This window comes from Puntigrus tetrazona, chromosome 7, assembly GCF_018831695.1.
Source record: "Puntigrus tetrazona isolate hp1 chromosome 7, ASM1883169v1, whole genome shotgun sequence".
Lineage (NCBI taxonomy): Eukaryota > Metazoa > Chordata > Actinopteri > Cypriniformes > Cyprinidae > Puntigrus > Puntigrus tetrazona.
Window position 1 is genome coordinate 10,221,737 of NC_056705.1, and position 19,239 is coordinate 10,240,975.

General features: G+C 37.5%; 3 protein-coding genes across 6 annotated transcripts in view; 1 reads left to right on the forward strand and 2 right to left on the reverse strand.

The window, feature by feature from the left end:
* Window positions 1-360: 360 nt before the first annotated feature.
* Window positions 361-7,900, reverse strand: zgc:158785 (uncharacterized protein LOC791214 homolog). The gene is made up of 5 exons (XM_043243664.1): window positions 7,343-7,900; window positions 5,271-5,446; window positions 3,838-4,042; window positions 1,873-2,079; window positions 361-1,703 (listed from the first exon to the last, which is right to left on the reverse strand). The coding sequence occupies exons 2-5, from the start codon at window positions 5,402-5,404 to the stop codon at window positions 1,545-1,547; spliced, it is 705 nt and encodes a 234-aa protein (XP_043099599.1). The 5' UTR covers window positions 5,405-5,446; window positions 7,343-7,900; the 3' UTR covers window positions 361-1,544.
* A 4,867-nt stretch (window positions 7,901-12,767) lies between these two features.
* On the forward strand, window positions 12,768-14,230 carry gjd6 (gap junction protein delta 6). Its single transcript, XM_043244525.1, has one exon. It carries the CDS (start codon window positions 13,055-13,057, stop codon window positions 14,195-14,197), a length of 1,143 nt encoding a protein of 380 aa, XP_043100460.1. The 5' UTR covers window positions 12,768-13,054; the 3' UTR covers window positions 14,198-14,230.
* An 89-nt stretch (window positions 14,231-14,319) lies between these two features.
* The window catches only part of sh3gl3a (SH3-domain GRB2-like 3a), a 32,425-nt gene continuing 27,505 nt past the window's right edge, over window positions 14,320-19,239 (reverse strand). For all 4 annotated transcript variants that reach the window (XM_043244522.1, XM_043244520.1, XM_043244523.1 and 1 more), the window contains one exon: window positions 14,320-17,524. In XM_043244522.1, coding sequence (XP_043100457.1) covers window positions 17,319-17,524 — 206 coding nt within the window. In that variant the 3' untranslated portion in view covers window positions 14,320-17,318. The remainder of the gene's footprint in view (window positions 17,525-19,239) is intronic.

Genomic DNA, 19,239 nt, shown 5'->3' on the forward strand with positions numbered 1-19,239 from the left:
ACCTGTGCCGTTCTCCTCTCGAATCTAGCCTAGCATCAGTCTACCTGTATGTCCTCTTTCCCTATTCTGTGCACGTTAGCCTAATATTGCACTACACGCTCGTAAATCACCTCTAAGCATGAACACTAACACGCGAATACCGTCCAGAGACCCCTCGGCCTCTCTGGACGGAGATGTTTGCATTCTGATAGCGTTGAAGCGAGGGAAACTGTCCGGGCAGTGGTTCACTAGAAGTGCTTCTGTGCTTCTGAGTGATTCTGAGCACAGCGGAAGAAACAACCTTGGGGTATTTGTACCAGCAGAGACAGAAAATGTAAGGTAAAAAAGGTAAAACCTGTTTTTATTTGCTTGTTTCTCACTTTCCCAATAGGAATCAAATCGCAACTAGGCCGCTTAAAAACGTAAAAACTGAAATTTCTTTAGCATAATCAACTTGGTGCATGATTCATTCGAACTTATAATACATTAAACTGACTTTAAAAATCAAACAGAATTTTATACAACTAAAAAAGTGACTTATTATTAAAGTGAAGCTTATTTTGATGAGTTAAAGTAGTGTAAAAACATTTAATATATTTAATATTTTTACAGTGAGAACTGCAGACTGGTGGCAAATTTGCATGAATTTGTTGTTTTTTAACTTTAAATCATTGAAAAAAATTGGGATATGAAAAAAGACTCTATGCATATCAAAATGTAATTTATTCCTGTAATTAAAACTATTTTCAGCATCATTACTCCAGTCTTCAGCGTCACATGATCCTTCAGAAATCATTCTAATATGCTGCTGCTCAAGAAACATTTATTATTATTATCAATGTTGGAAACATTTGTGCTGCATCATATACTATCTGTGTAAACCGTGATAAAATAAATACTTTTTTGATAAATAGAAATAAATTGCCTTTACTGTGATTTTTCATATTTTTATGCATTCTTGCTGAATAAAAGTATTTATTTCTTTACAAAAATGGTAGTTTATATTTTCACGTGGTGGATTCATTTTAGGCTTTTCAGTTCAGCTACAGCATCAAATGATTAAATGTTCGTGTTGAATTTTTTTCCATGTTGAAGCAAGCAGTAATGAAATGATCAGCCATCTGTATGATTGTCTCACCTAGCCACTGTTCTTCTAGATATATATAATCAGCTGAATAAGGACGAAGCTAGTCTTTTAAGGTAAAACCTGCATGGAATAAATATTTCAGTCATCGTCATATCAAAAACATTATTCTCCAGTTTATTTAAGAAGACGCGTCGTATTCTTGTGGTTTGACGCGCTTTTCCAAGAAGTTTCTTCTTTTAGTTTTCCGTTATTCATGACAGAAATTCAGATGAAGCCCTCCGCTCCAAATCAGAGTGTCGCTCAAAACCTCTCAAAATTGGGGTTTCAATCCAAATTACGACATCGATTCAGATCAGCATGTATGTCCCCTATCAGAACGTCCTTCCAGGTCGAAATCAGAGCTTCACTCAAAATGAGGACGTCGTGAAGTCAGAGTTTGTCTGAAACAACTGTTTTCTTCCTGGTGATGTTCCAGGCACTACACCATGGTCTCCTTACTCTTGTATTTGCACAAGAAATGCATCATTAGATGTTTTGGTCTCTGATGTGTCTTCACAGGACGGGGAACCTGTAGCCGGACGCTGGGATTCGTCTCATTCCACGTCCGGAAGAGATGAACGTGGTAACGTAGAGATACCTGCGATTTAAAAAAAAATAAGTTAGCACCGTTTAATCGCATCATTCGGCGAAAATGTTCTTTACCTAATTCTCATCCGGTGAAAGCAATTGCGTGTTTTTTGTTTTCTAAATCAGAATGGTTTCCAATCCCGCATCGCATAAAATGTTGAAAACAAGAGTCAACTCACAACAGTCCAGAAGAGGTAAATAGTGAAGAGCGTGAGTGTGAGAACGATGAGTCCCACGGCCTCCATGCTGTTGCTGTAGTACAGATCCATGGCTCCCTGCACACACAGCCAGCCCGACAGACTCGCTAAGGGTGTGATGAAGAGGAAGCAGATGGCGTCCCCGCACAGCGTCCGTCTCTGCTGCTGCATGGAAGGTGCGGTGAACCACTGCGGCCACCAAACACAGATCATTAGGACGGCCTTATACTTCAGTCGATACTTCAATATTATTTCATATATTGTTTGGATAGGAACTCAACCTTTCAATACGGAGCTTAAAATTCTAATAACCTAAGATAAAATAGTTTGCAACTACCCAGATCACAAAAATCGCATCGATAGGTGAGCGCTTAAATCAGCATATTTAAAAATATTTAAGTGGTACTCGCGGAAAGAAAGAAGGAAAAAGAGAGAAAAATGGCAGAAAGAAAGACAAGAAGAGTGAAAGTAAGAAAGAACGAAGAAAAGAAAAGAAAAAAGTAGAAAAATGGCAAAAGAAAGAAAATGCTAAAAGGAAGAATGAAAGCGAATAAAAGAAAAACGCATACTGATGTGAAAGGTGAACGCAGAAAGAAAGAACAAAGAGTGGAAGAAAAAAGATGCAGAAAGAAAGCAAGAAAAAAGAACGGAAGGAAGAAAATTCATATGAAGGAAAATAAACGCAGGCAGTAAGATAGAAACATGAAAGAATAAATGAAAACAAGAAAATGCAGATAACTGATAGATAACGTATGGATGGATGGATGGATGGATGGATGGATGGATGGAAGGATGGATGGATGGATGGATGGATGGATGGATGGATGGATGGATGGATGGATGGATGGATGGATGGATGGAAGGATGGATGGATGGATGATGGATGGATGGATGGATAGAAGGATGGAAGGATGGATGGATGGATGGATGGAAGGATGGATGGATGATGGATGGATGGATGGATGGAAGGATGGAAGGATGGAAGGATGGATGGATGGATAAAATAATACATGGATGAATGAAGGACGATCATTTATCATTATATGAATTTCATCAATCATAGATTAAGTTAATTAAGTGCATGCTGAGATCTCTGGTGGTGTTGATGCAGGTCTGCAGCGCTCAGAAGGTTGTGACGCTCGTGGACTGTCCTCCTCCTCTACCTGTCCTCCGCCCAAACATGAGATAAGCAGCAGCGACAGGGATACCTTCCTCATCTAATCTCATTTTCCTGCTAAGTGGATCAGTGTTTAAAAGAAGTCGAGGGAAAGCAGATCCGGATGCTGATAATGATGCTTAAAACACTTTCCATATGACTAATATGAAGGCTGTTATTATATGACCGTTTATAGCTTTAGCTCTCTTTATTCCTGCGGCTCACATGGACTCTGAAGTCAGGCCGACAGCCTAATAGTGCATGATATCTTCCAGAGCAACATGCAGCCAAATATTACGGAAAGCACAAATAGACGGTTCTCAGATTCATCACCTGTTTGATAAACCTGCAAAATAATAGTTTCAGCGTGGTTTTATAAAAAATAAGCACTTCTGTGCACTTTTTATGCATGTTTCGTCCACTGAGTGGCACTAAAACATAGGTTCCATACGTGAACCCTGGCACATTTTTATTACGTTGCTATAGATATGTATTGCAGGTTCAGAATTAAAATATCTATGGACTGTTGCTAAAAGTTAATGCTTCTTCATGATAGAAATACGCCCTACACCAAATCCAAAGGAATATAAGGTGCATGAGTTTTACTGCCTCTAGAAAACTTAGCGATATGTACTTGTGGGAACGTATTTCATGTCTCACTGAAAAGTGCGTTTGTGCCATGAAACCAGGTAGAATACTTTGGTCACATCTAACAACTCCTAGACTAGAGAATCAACTCAGTCCTTCAGTGAATAAAAGTCATTCCCATGTGCTTGCGCTGAAGATCTTACCTCGCTGAGTGGTTTGGGAAGTCTCTCCAGAGCAAACTCAAAGTGGCAGAGCTCGCAGTGGCTGGTGCCGGAGGCCGTGAGCCAGCGCTCCAGACAAACACGGTGCACCATCGCCAGAGAGCCAGCACACTCGCAGGGAGATAACAGATCACCCGCGCCGCTGCCTTCATGACAGATACGACAGAACGGCTCCTCTGCGTTTAAACTGAAAACAGAGAGCCGGGTATTAACCGTCAATTCTACAGATTCAGAGAAAAGTAACACACAAGGGCAATAGGCAACAGTCCACCCAAAAACTTTTATTAACTCTTAAACACTTTAATTACCTCCATGGCACCTAAGGAGTGGATGAGATTTGGAGAAATTTAGTATAAGATCACTTGCTCACCAAAAGGATCCTCTGCAGTGAACGGGTGCCGTCAGAACGAGCTGATAAAAAAAACACAATAATCTGCAAGTAATCAAACAGCTGAAAAAAACCCCAACACAGTACCCTACAAGTAATCCATACCAGTCTATCGATTCATATCTTGCAAACTGAAAAGCTGTGGCTTATGAGCTATTATTAAGCTTGTCCTCTCACATCCAAATCTTTCAACATAGTTATTTAAGAACTGTTTTGGGCTGTTTTCATTCGTAAACGGCGCTTGTTCTGTGCATATTTTTCTCCTGATTCAGACGAGACAAGTTCTCACTAGTTAAAGCAATGTTGTGGATTGAAGACTATTTAAAAAGAAAGCAATCATTTGAAATTAAAACACCTTAATGGTGGCTGTTCACTTCACAAGAATTGACGGACTGGGGTGGTGTGGTTTACTCGTGGATTACTGTGATGTTTTTATCAGATGTTTGGACTTTCATTCTGACGGCACCCGTTCACTGCAGATTGGTGAGCAAATGACACAACGCCACATTTTTCCAAATCTGTTCTGACAAAGAAACAAACTCATCTACATTTCGGGGCAAGAATTCAGCCTTTCATCACAGGAATAAATGACATTTTATAATATATTCATACAGAAAACAGTAATAACATTTACCGTTTTACTTTGTCTTAATGCGGCCTTAGTGAGCATAAAAGATGTCTTTCAAAAACATCAACTATTAATAATTATTTTATTCCGTTTTACAGCTTCCATGGTCAACAGTCCATTCGTTTGACTATGAAAACATACAAACTTCATCCCCAATACAAAATACAGCCACAAATATGTCAACCTCCTGAGATATGAATAATGATGAATAATGATTTCAGGTAGTTTGGGCTGAAACGACTTGGAGGGCCAATGCTATATAGACTTTGCAACCCATCTCCAACCCAAATCAAACGTACCCTACATCTAGGTCTTTAAGATCCATAGAAAATCACAGGTAAGTGAATTTTCTAAGGGTTTGAGCAGGACCAGCTCTGAGGAAGCCTGACTTCGACCCACCTGATGCCGCCGAGTACAGAGGAAACGTAAGTGCTGCTCCGAACGACCTCCGGTGCAGGATCCGTGGAGGCCTCAGCATCTGGTTTCACCAGAACCACCGAATCCAGACCGGCAGATGAGTCCTCACATAGCATGACTGCTGCTCACGAGGCCCTTCATACCTGAACAACTGCAAACTGTAAGACGCAGAGACATGTGATGACAGCAATGAAGAGACGCCGACAGAGCAGGGGCCTGTACCACGATGATAGATGAACAAATTCGGAGTTAGTTTTGAGTTGACAAAACTAAACCACACCAGTCATGCTTTACTGGTACCATCGTGCTGAACGTCAACTTCCTTTGTCAACTCATGCTTTGAGTCTGATTTGTTGAGCGGAAATGATCTTGCTCTAGTAGTGCAGTCACAAGCGAAACTACGTTGATGATATATAGCGATAGGGACTAGAGCATGTGTATCCATTTTTAAAGTGTTATCTATTGACCTGCAAAAAATTTACTCACTTTGCTCACACCCGATTGGTCCATTTTCAATTTGAGATCTCTTACCCAGAACATAACCTGTGCAGTGTAAGTTACTATTGCATCGAAAACCAAGCCTAAAACCGAGAACTGGCGCAAACTAAACTGAAACTGACCTGGCTTCATGGTACAGGCCCAGGACAGAAGAGGAGGAACAGACAGAAACAGCTGCTTATTTAAACTTGAGGTATCATTTACAGAGTTAGAAACATGCTCAAACGTATGTGAAAGAATTACATTTAATACGAACATTAATGTGCAGAGAATTTGTTAGCTCCCATTTTTGTGAATAACCGATTTCATGAAAAACTAGTTGCACATATTGGGGGTCAGTAAGATATTTTATAGTTCGCATTTGGTTAAATTACAGTAAAATCAGTGATACTGTAAAATATTGTTAGGAATTAAAGCGCCCCTATTATCCCTGCTAAAAACAAACAATAGAAACCCGATAGAAACCATCACGGAAATTCCAATGGTTTCCATTAAAATACAAATATCAACTATTAACTTTTCCAGTAAAACCATTACAGAATTACTTTTTTTGTAGTGTGTTTTGGGCACTTTTCCAATAGAATTTAGCATCCCACCAATATAATCCAACACATACCAGCAAGCATCATTATACTTTACATTAAAAGCAATACAAATCCTTTTAGAACCGTTAAATCCATTACATTTTCTATTGGAGCGGTACAATATCTGTTTCCAATTGTTTGGGAGTTCTTGAGCAAATAACGTTCAAAAAAATAAATGCATATTGTAAGAAAATGAAAGGGTTTTTTGACCTTGCGTGCATGTCAGCCTGTTGCTGGGGGCTCTCAAAACCAAAATATTAACCTTTCATTACCCATAACAGGGGCATTTTAAAATAACTGTTTTCTATTTTAATATACATTTGTCTTTGCTTAAGTGCCATGTTCCCTTGCTGAACAGAAGTATTAATTGGTAATAAAGTACTAGAAAAAACTGAAGAGTAGTATATATTTAAATACATGCATGCGGGTTTCGAACTATTTCGAATTGCTAAACCATTTGTTAAACGGTGCCCATTTATAACAGTGCATAACTGCAACAACTGCATGTTATTAACGTGTTTTTAGCAGATGTTTTTTTTTCTAGTTGGGAAACAGTTATAAATCTGCTCCATACTGTTGCTTTATGAAAGGATTTAACATATACACTCCATTTCATTGCCAACAATGTACAGTAAACGTCATAAACCTGTTAAAACACTGTTTGAGTTTACTGAATTGTCCAAAAGTCGTTTCAAAAAGACATCTCGCCTCTCTGAAATTCTCATTGGTCAACAGACTCTTACGTCAGAAAAAGTTCCAAGTTTTAGGTGCATTATGGAGCACTGCTTTGTCAAACCGTTGCATTTCCCCTCAACATCCTCATAACGCCACGGATTCGCAATGTTCTCCGAAGCTACGTCTGCTCCATAAGCACGCAACGTTTTACCAAATACTAAAACAACTGCACGACTGCTAACCTATCACTTACCAGTTTAAAATGAACACGGTTTGTAGAAAGAGTTAAGAACCTACCATCTGACGGACCATGTTCTTCATCCAAACTCCCCATAACCCGGGCTCTGAAGGCTTAAAGACTCGTAGGCTTTCTTTCTCTCTCTCTATCTCTCTCTCTCTCTCTCTCCGGTCAGATTAGCATTGAGCCCAAGGTCGTCGGTGAGAATAGCTGAGGATTAGCCGGAAGGCAAGGAAAGCACAGGCAGAGCCGACAAAGGGAAATCCCTCTCACATCACCGTTGGTTACACTCCGGGCACCTCCTCATTCAAACTTGCTTAATCCAGTTAGTCGTCACCAGTGGCTTTTCATTTTCCTGACATTGTGCTAACTGAACGGGGTCTAAGCTTCGACTGTAAACTGCCGCAGACGCAACAACAACAAAAACAACAACAGCACCAAATGCTGAAAGTCTTGGTGGCGTTTAAACCTCACGGACCGGGCCTAATTTTAGCCTTGATCTCCTGCTAAATACCTCATTATCTTGCCCGCAGACAGATGTCTAAAATGGTGCGACAATAATTCACTCTAATCCATGGCTGCGTTTAATCCATGGTGATTTTTGCCATTGATTTGAAGCATTTTTGCGTTGATAATAATTTAGAGCTCAAATAGTTTGGTGGAGCATCAGTGATGGTATCTTCAAAGCATTTGGACTCTTAAGTAGGCGTAATAAAATTGTATAGTTATATTTTATAAATGCCTTTATCTATATATCAGGCCTTTGCTGTTAGGACCTTCAGAACAGTAAAGACAATTTTCTATTTAATTCAATAAGCAATATATACATTCAGTATTAACTTACAGGCTATAGACATTAAGTTATAAAGCTATCAAGACCATTTTAAAATACAGTAATTTTGAGGCTTTTTCATTATTTTGCCACTATAAAAAAATATCCATCATAAACTATTTTACAACATTTTAAATATATATTTTTAGACACATGATAAATATTGATACAACTGTTTGTTTGTTTTTTACTTTTAAATTTTTCAAAAATCATTCATTTAACAATTTATTATTATTCACAAAAATACGGTATCACCGGAGTAACCGTTTCACCATAAAAATGTAAAAAAATATATATATGTTTAAAATATAAAATATGTATTTTGCGACCCTAGTTATATGCAATTATACAGGCAGCCAGTGTGATATTTACATACATGTTTTTTATATTATTTCACATACATTCACTGAAAAAAAAGTGGTTAAGTGGTTTAAGCGTAAAATAAAAAAAATACATATTGAAAAATAAGTCAACTGAATGTAATGTAGCTATATTAAATAGATTTCAACCACTTCTCTTATAAAAAAAAAAAAATATGCGTATTATAACAACAAACGACACCTGTTCATGTAAAAAAAACTTGTAATATACTAATATATACAAACAGGCAATGTGATATTTACATATTATTCCACATACATTATGATGTTGCATACTTGTTTTAACCCAGTACCAAAGAATGCACTGCGGTCATGCAGTTAGACGTTAAACAAGAAATACCTGTTAAAAAAATTATTTTGAGTGATTTTTATTGTTTGCCATTTGAAGACAACCCGCTATTAAATCATGTTATATTAAGACGCAGATGCAACAGCAAACGCATAACGGACAAAATATGGTATTTTCGAACCACGTGAGAAGCTCGCGGGAGATTAGGCAGCAACGGGTTAACGCGTTCATTTTCGTGACTTGATCTCTCTTCGTGGCTTAGATGAAAGCGCAGAAGGGGAAACGCTATAGACGAGCAGTCATATGAGGGACTTTTACTCTCATCGAGTCTCGCCCCATAAATCTGCCTCTTTCTTTCCTCCCTCTGTCTGCTCGCTTCTCATTCTCTTGTGTTGGCACTAATCCCGTCTGCTATTCACGGCCAAGCTGCTCGCTAGAATGGCCGGCGGGGACGGACATCAATGTGGATTCCTTCATGAACCGCGTGAAGGGGTGAATAATTCCTTTGACACCTCTTAGACGCTTGCAGGAGAGAGCCAGACACCAGGGATTATCGGAGGAATAAAACAAGCCCTGGTGAAAGAGAACTTCCTCTTTAATGTTGAGGGATGCAGCGGGCTGTGACCGGCTGAGGCGCTATTGCACATTCACTCCCCGTCTGCTTGCGTGGAGGGACACGCAACCCCTTTTTGGTAACTTCTAATTTGATCATGAGACATGAAGCAGGAAGCAACAAGGAAGGGGTCGAAAAAAACACTGTATGCCAGATCTGAACTAGTACCGCCCGCATAAGCACCAGTTGTCCAATTATTATGCAATATATAGATATATAGAGATGTTATTATCGTTAGCCAATGCTACAACACGGCCGATGCAATTTTAGTTTTATTGTGCAAAATTGAAAATTTCTTTAATAGAAATTGACTAAGTCAACACGACACATTTTGAGTGGAACAGTCTATCAAATGGGAAAAAATAGGGCTGCAATATATTTTAAAAATGTACAATTTATTAGAAAATCAGTCATCAAGTGGCTTTTTTTAACATTTGCACTTGGAGGAAAATATATATATATATATATGTATATATATATATATATATATATATATATATATATATATATATATATATATATATATATGTGTGTGTGTGTGTATATATATGTGTGTGTGTGTGTGTGTATATATATATATATATATATATATATATATATATATATATATATATATATATATATATATATATATATATATATGTATATATAATATGTGTGTGTGTGTGTGTATATATATATATATATACACACACAGAGTACTGTGCAAAAGTTTTAGGCAGGTGTGAAAAAACTCTGCAAACAAAGAATGCTTTCAAAAATGAAAGTGTTAAACATGTATTTTCATAAATGAACCCAATGCAGTGAATGAACAAAAGAGAAATCTAAACCAAATCAATATTTTCCCTAAACACTTCCGGTACTTCTTGTTCTTCTTTCCGCTAAAGATAGCTCTTAATGATTTTTCCAGAATGAATTACGTCGACCCAAAGGAAAGATAGTTCATAGCTTTCACATTTTAGACGATACATTATGAAGACATTTTTTTTTAGAATCGCATGCGACAGGATTTTTCACAATGTAAATATTCCCTAAATGTCTTCGAAAAGTGATGAACCGTGTAAGATTGGTAGTGCAGGACTGTTTTCTTATCCATATTACAAAATGAATAACAAAAGATTGTTACAGGAAGCTAAAATTCAGAGAATCTTGATCATGTTTTCTAAGCATAAGGCTGACTAAATGAATCATGTTATTTCTTTTCAGACATATTTTATGTAACAAAACATCTACTGCACTGCATGCAAATAATCTTGTATTAACTGGATATTAAATGTGCCGGTTAATGGTTACACGTGTGCCTGGGTGATAAAGGCTCAGACGTTGTTGACAGCTCATTAAAGATCAACAGAAATGCTCTGAGAGCAGTCTTCCTGGAAACACAACATGCACGAGTAACACACACACACACACACACACACACACACACACACACACACACAGCTGCAGAGAGCTGAGACCTGGATCCTTGTCTGATTGCCAGGGGCAACATCACAGCAAGAGCTACTGATAAAGCCATTAGTCATAGTGAGTACATCAACATCACCGGCCCTGTGAGCCAGAGCAGGAGAAATGCACTGAGAATAAAGGCATGTATCAGCCTCAACAGTGTACCGCAGCTTTAAAATACTGGCTTAAAGGCAGGCTAACGAATCAATTTGTGTCCTCTTATCACTGCTCAGAATATAGAGTCAACTGTGCAAGAAATAGTTAAATGCCTCAATGACTAAATGTAAATAGTTAAATTGAGTCTCAATTTGAGAAAACTGCCTTTTAAAAGATATTGATGTTATAAAGAGAAACCTAAAAAGGAGTTTGTAATTAAAAATATATATATATATATATATATATATATATATATATATATATATATATATATATATATATATATATATATATATTATTTTTTTTTTTAATACAGGCTTTCACTTGTAGTTTTACCCTATAAAAAATTACAATACATTGTAAAAACAGCCAGAATCATGCAACGATGTAGTTTTGTGCATGCACTGCTTTGGATACACTCAATATTGCGACAAACCAAATGCATTTGTATTGAATTTCACTCTATTCTAAAACCCGGCGAGCTGCCCATGTAGGCAGCATTTTAAGACACGGTAGGTGCTCCCAATGCATCACATCAATGCAGCATCACATTCTTTGAGAAGGCAACTTTGCATTACAATGGGCTGTGAAAGACTTGATAAACAAAGAAAATGCTGATTATAAATACACTTATTAACTCACTCCATCCCAAAGTTATGGAGTAAAGTTACATTTTAATATGCGCTGTATGTTTGAATGCTATCGCCAAACTTTGTTGAAATCACTCGTGAGTTGAGTCTCCTGCGCTGTGGAAAGCTATTTCTATTTCTGAAACTGAGCATGCCGAATAAAAAAGAAAACCTGTGGTATTGATACACAAAATGGATTTCGGCATACGACACGCATGCAAATAATATGCAGTTTTCTTGCACATGATACGCATCTACCCCACAACCCCTATTCTACCCATACAGGACAAAGTCCATTTCTGCGTATCTATCCACAAGTTTTCGTTTTTTATTTGGCGTACTATTTATACACGCATCCATGAGGTCGGGTAGAACATGTAGATGGTGGCTATGCGTTTCAAACCAGATCAAACTGGCCTCTAAGTTTTAAACCAGAGCCATGGTCTCCAATTCCCAATGGTTACTGCCTCTACTTTTTCTCAAGTCCACTAGCGTCAGACCTTTTAAAGGCTTTTGTAATCACAAGGGGCTTGTTAGCTGATAGCATGAAGATAACGGCTATCGCGTCTATTTTAGTTTAACATTCAAAATAGCTGCTATCACTTTTGTAAACAACAAGTATCAGGAAATCATATCAATGATAAATTACATTTTAAAAATATATTTTGGTGAGCATAAGAAACCCTTTAAAGAAGTCTTCCTCCAGCTTTTACATGGTAGTGTATATGATAATTTTTAACTTAAATAGATGAAAAATTTAAACTGACAAAGTGGATAAGCACTACCCAGTACCATCATTTGAATTCCAAATAAATAAGCACATACTAACAGTAAGTAACTACGTCAACTAGCAGTCATTAGTGTATTAGTAGACTGTCTGCTTATTATCATATAACACTTCATTTTGATAGGTCCACAACATAGTATCAGAAACTTTGCAAGAATCTGTCAACTTATGCTACTAAACTTTAACCAATCCTAACAGTCTACACTGAGAGTCAGTAGACATGTAGTTGCAAATAAACAAGAATTAGTTGACATGCAGTTACTTATAGTTAGTAGAAGTAGACCATCAAAATAAAGTGTAAAACATTTTTATCCAAAGCATCTTACAAATGGGCCACAAGCAATTTCTCATAAGCGCCAACAATATTCACAGCACACATTGCCAAGTTTAAAGTTTAGCACACGGACATATCCGCTATCAGTGGCGTATTTTTAAAAGCGTGGAACCCATCCTATCATGTACGGCGGCAATCTGAAAAGAGCGCAATCTGCCGACGCTATCAAGAGCAGGACGAGTGCCGTCTCTCCAGCGGTTTGTAAATGGACTCTAAAGACAAGCGGAGGCACCACGTGACCAAAGTGAAGTGGACGGCACGCTCCTTATCTCTGAAGGAGAAAGGGATGGCTGGGAGCAGTGATGGCACCTTCGCTCTCCGGCCAGAGCTGTAACATGAAAACGGCCGTCCCTGCTGGCAACAGAGCTAAAGTGGATCTATTTCAGGTGCTGTACTTCAAGAGGCCGGCGCGCAGAGACATGACAGAATGGACGCTGCTCAAGCGGCTGCTGGACGCCGTGCACCAGCACTCCACCATGATCGGACGCCTCTGGCTCACGGTCATGGTGATTTTCCGCTTGCTAATCGTGGCCGTGGCCACCGAAGACGTCTACACGGACGAGCAGGAGATGTTTGTATGCAACACTCTCCAACCGGGATGTCACAACGTCTGCTACGACGCCTTCGCCCCAATCTCGCAGCCTCGCTTCTGGGTCTTCCAGATCATCACGGTGTCTACTCCGTCGCTTTGCTTCATCATCTACACATGGCACAACTTGTCCAAGCAGCCGGAAGGCGAGCAGGCGAGGGAAGCGTACGATCGCAGTTGCGACTCGGATAGTTGCTCCATAAAGTCGCACAAACATCTCGGACACAGTCTTGCGGACGTCCTCGAAGGCATCGTCAACCAAAGCACCCCAGCGTCGCAGGAAGCCAGGCCTCCAACGAAAAGCTCCTCAGGCGTGCTTTCCAAGTACTACGTCTTCCACGTGTGCTTTCGCGCCGTTTTGGAGGTCGGTTTCGTGGTGGCTCAGTGGCTCCTCTTCGGTTTCCACGTTCCCGCTCACTTCGTGTGCACGGCGACGCCTTGCACGCAGAAGGTCGACTGCTACGTCTCGCGACCCACCGAGAAAACCATCTTCTTGATCTTCATGTTCTGCGTCGGGGTCTTCTGCATCTTCCTCAACTTCCTAGAACTCAACCATCTGGGCTGGAAGATGATCAAGAAGTCGATGCGCATCAAGGAAGGTTCCTGGAAGGGGTACGGTGCTATAAACCAAGACTCGCAATCGATAGCCTCGTTGACTTTCAGAGACGTGACCAGCACTACTTCTTTACCCACCTTAGATCTAGTTGTGGACCATCAACCTGACTGGATCTGCGCTGGAAACTGCTCGACAAAGAAAGACAAAGATACCTGCAGAATAACACAGTCGCTCAAGAATAAATCGCAACCGAACAAAGGAAGAAAATCAAAGCAGAGGAGCACTGAGGTTTGGATATAAACTCAATTGTGGACAATCCGAAGAGTCTTAAATTTGATTACGATGCTATTTTTATTAGTTGGTTTTTTTCGAAAGCAGCTGCTACCGAGCTTAGGAAATAAAATGCACAATCCGTCGAGACATGTAATCAATATTTCCACGTTGTTTATTTATGCAATATACAGTGTGTAATAATATATTCATTTACAACATCTATAAACCACTTTGTGTATAAATTATGCCAGAGAGCAAAAAGAAAACAATTCACAGCCTTTCCTTTCACTCAGTGATGTAGTGATGAGCATTCGACTAAAATCGGTACAGGAGTTAGTAATAGTGTTTGGAAGAAATAAGCTATTCTACATCTAAAGTCCGAGATCGAGATTGTTGGGGTGCCACATTTTCTTTTGAACAATTTCTTGTGGAATACTTGTCATACATACCATTTCTGAGAATCAGATCATTTACTTTACTAGACCGTCACCTATAATCTCTTAACTTTTAAATTAAAAGCTGCCGTGTGTATTTTTTCTATGTTAAAAAATTCATACCCCAGTATTTTGAGCAGAGATAATTAGACAGTATACCATTCAAAAGTTGGGGGTCTCTTTTTTTTTGTTAGAGATACAGTAAAACGGTACGTTTTATAGAATGTTAAATTATTAAATATCGTTACATAGTATATCAGATTATTAAATATTACAGTTTAAATGCTTTTTTTCAAATTCTTATATATTTTAAAATGTAATTTATGTGATTTTTCAGCATCATTGCTCCAGTCTTCAGTGTCACACAATCCTTCAGAAATCCTTCTAATATGCCGATTTGCTGCTCAAGAAACGTTTATTTTTTAGTAATACTGAAAACAGTACTGCTCCGTGATACTTTACAAAAGAACAATTATCTTAAAAAGTCTTTTGTAGCAATTGTCTTTTCTTTCACTTTTAGTCAAGCTGACATGTTTCTACAGAAAAAAAGCTCTTCATTCCTTTAAAATAATACATAAATAAATAAATAAAAAACACGACCCCAAACTTTTGAACGGTGCTGTATGTAAATATGCTATCTTCCTGAGGATTGTAAACACCGTTGGTACTTTTAAAACAGTCTGCTTGAGTGGTCTGAAAAATGAACGTTTAGCTCAACAAGTGGCGTGGGTCTAGGAAAAGACGATTTTTCCAAACAATGAAAAATGGACTGTTAGTTATATCTTTCTAAAATATGGCTGAATAAAAATATCTAAATAATCTCTATAGTGATTTTTAAAATTCTAAGATCCAAACAAATCTGAAATCCGTTCCAAAATCCCTTGATCTTTTTACTTCTTGTCAGTTTCTGCTGCTAAATCTACAGAAAAATATTTTAGTAATATTTTGACTACTTTATAAATTGAACTGCATGGTTTGGACCTGTTGTTAATTAATTTTAAAAATAATTTTACGTTTGTTTTGGAAGGCTGCCTGTATAAAGCAACAGCTGAAAGGGGATTTCTTTCACTACTGTCATTTTCTTCAAAAAATGCAAAAATACAGTACTTTTTGGCAACTCTGTGTGGTGCTGTTAGTAGTTAAACGTAGGCATCATTTGCGTCAAACGGCTTTTTCCTTTTTTGCTCTCTGACTGCTTAATTTGGCCAGAAAAAAAAAATACAACAGGGAATGCCAGGTCAAAAAAGGAACGATCTGAAAACATCCGTGATGGCTAACGGCAGCATTTGTCACACACACAGTCATTCAAAGTTCAATTTCATGCACAAGAAACCTACGGTCCAGAGTAACAAAAATAATGTTCAACGATACTGAAATACAGTATATTCTTGGGGGACAAACACAGACACAAATTTTGTCAGTTCAAACTAAATTGGTCCGAATTAGAAAGCCGAAAAGACAGCACAGTTCGACTGGGAATGTCACATTTTAAAATATCATTGGTCAAACGAGCCACATAGGCGAGCAGAAACTTCTCGTTACATACAGTACGAAGTTGTGAACCATATCAATATATATTTATATATATTTATTTATATACTTTTTAGCACTCCATAAGATAAGACTGATAAAATTTTGTATTTCTCGGCATGGCAGAAAGAGATACAGTAGAAAGTGCAATGTCCTAAAACCAAAAAACACGACACAAAATAAAATGTGCACATCAATGGGTGAGTTATTCTAAAGCTTTAGTGCAATACGGCCACCGTTCAAAAAAAGCACTTGAAGGCGCGAGAGAGAGAGCGAAACCCATTAAAAAACACCCGCGATGCTTACTATGATGCCTAAGATCACAGTAAGTCTGTAAACGGAGACGGACACAGAGAGAGAAAGAGGACATTCATATGAGTAGCAGTCAAGAGAGTCACAGTTTATAGAAAAATTGTGTTTCAAAAAAACACATAAGACCACCGCAGGCAGGTAAACCCCATATCAGAGCAACATAAAAATATACCTAGACAGCAAAAGTCCAAATCCAACCCATTGGATGCATCACATTTTCAAATGAATAAGGTAAATGCTGCGTTAAAGCGGAAATAAAGTTACACTGAAAAAAAAAGTAAAAAATCGTAAATCGGTATTTTGACGTTTTTTCCAGTAAAAATATCTAAACGTTGTTAAATCCAAATAATTGTATTATTTGTTTTACTTTATTTTTATTTATAATTTTGACATATATCTTTAACTGGCAAATTGGTTTAGAAATAAAACAAAATAATAATAAAAATTATGGCAAAATAAATTTAAAAGGTAAACTGATATTTTATACTGACAGACTATTTGATTTAAAATAAATTTTGCTTAATAAAAAACAAACTTTTATATTCGTTTTATTTTTCATTTGACTTACATATATGTATATATTATGCTGATCGATCTTTTAAAAATAAATGCATGTTGTTTTTAAGATGTTTAGATACTTTTACCGAAGAACAAAGCGAAAAAACACTGATTAAATATAATTTCTCGCAGTGCAAAAATCTAGATGCAGCACCGTGAGGCCTGGAAAACGTAACAAGATAAATAAATACTGAAATGTAAAAGGTTGAGAATCGTCTGTGGTCAAACGCAAGGCTTTCATTGGTGAGAATGCAGCAGATGTTGGGTGAGCGGACGGTTCAGACAGTCTGGTTTGCCGTGGCTGTTGGCTCGGCTCATTGGGGCAGGGGCACTAGGACCTCCACGTAGTTTATGGGGAAGAAGCCCGATTCGCCGTTAATCATGCCTTCGTACCAGTTCTCGTCGATCTGATTGGTGAGGATGATGATGTCGCCCTCTTTGAAGCCCAGCTCGCCCTCGTTCTCCGGCTCGAAGTCGTAGAGCGATCGACAGCAAGGCTGGTCCAAGTGGGACTCCATCTCTGCAACGAGGAAAATACAACCACCGCACACTTTTAAACATCCGATGCTCTAAAATCTGTCATTTATACTCGTTATGTTGTTCAGTTCCAAACCCATACGCTGCTTTTTTAATTTTTATGATCTTGTCTATACTATACTATACTATACTATAGTATAGACAGCGTTATTTTAGTACCACTGATATACTAATAATAATTTTCATTGATATTTCAAATCAGATTTTATGTAAAAATGTCTACATACTATGTTTACATACATTTTTGTTCGAGCTTTTTTTTAATAGTGCTGTCAAACGATTACTCGCATCCAAATTAAATGTTTATGTTTACATACTTATATGTACTGTGTTTCTTAATCACGTATATATACATTTATATATTTATATTATACGTAAATATTTTTAATATAAAAAATACGTATTTTTCTTAAAGGGGACTACAGCGAGAATAACAGCGATACCTTCTTTCTTTGCGCAAACATTTGAACGGTGTTATGAAAACACGCCCTCACTTTGTGATGTCACAAACTGGGGGCGTGTTTAAACGAGCCGTTTCAGGGGGTGTGTACAAGTCATAACCTTCACAAAGAATATCTCTTTTTGAGACTTTACAGATCTTATTTATGCACCAAGAGCTTATAAGATTCTAAAGAAAAAGGAAAATCGCATCATATGAAATATAAATATATACAAACATAAATATATATACATGTTTAAAAGGGTTAGTTCCATTCCTGAATTCTGATTGGTCAGCAGCTGTGTTTTATTCACGATACAGCAGCGCTATAACAGCTTTACCCAATGATGTAAAACAGATGTTTTCTCATGATGAGAGATGAGCTGATGTATTGTGTTAAAAAATTATACAGCGGATGATAAGCACGCTTATTGTTGTTTACTGTTGCTGTTTTTAGAGGAAGGACTGCATTTACGAACTTGCCTCAAACATACAAATATTTTTAGTTTAGTATTTTGTGAATTCATTCACAATACCGCACAGCCTCTCATACCTTATTGCTTACATACATAATATACACAGTGCATATTAATATATTGTGTAAACAAACCCACATAACGCTTTGACAGCACTAGTTTTTAATACAGTTTTTAAATTTTACTTTAGTTAATATTCTATTATAGTTTTTCTCAACCATAATATCTGTTAATTGTTATTTTTAAAGTTAAGTCATTTTGTGTTTTTAAGTTAAGGTTTTGGCGTATTTGGTTATTTTAGTGCTTTTTATTTTAATTTAGTAATTTTTTCTTTTATTTCAAGTAATGGATGTTTTTAGGGATTACTCCAGAAAAGCACCACAAATGTATAAACATATTATATTTATGTGTTATAATCGTCCCAAGTTATGTTATATAGTCGCATTAAGCCAGAAACATAAAAGTTATGTTCTTATTACATTTAAGGCTCATTTACATCCGGTATATTCCTTATAGAAAGATATTAAGTATAGACAGTTTCCACGACAACAACGTTACTGTGCATTCGTGGCCCTAACTTAACATCTAATAGAATCAATAACAGTCCTTTTTAGAGCAGATAAAAAAATAATTTTGCTGCGTAAATCAAATACATTTATTTAAAACGCTAATTCCTTCTCTGCCAGCAGGAGGCGCTTTAAGAGAAATGCATTTTTCCGTTAACGTCTGTAGACAAAGCAGCTCTGAGCTTACAAACGCAGGATGAAATGAAAACGAAGAAAT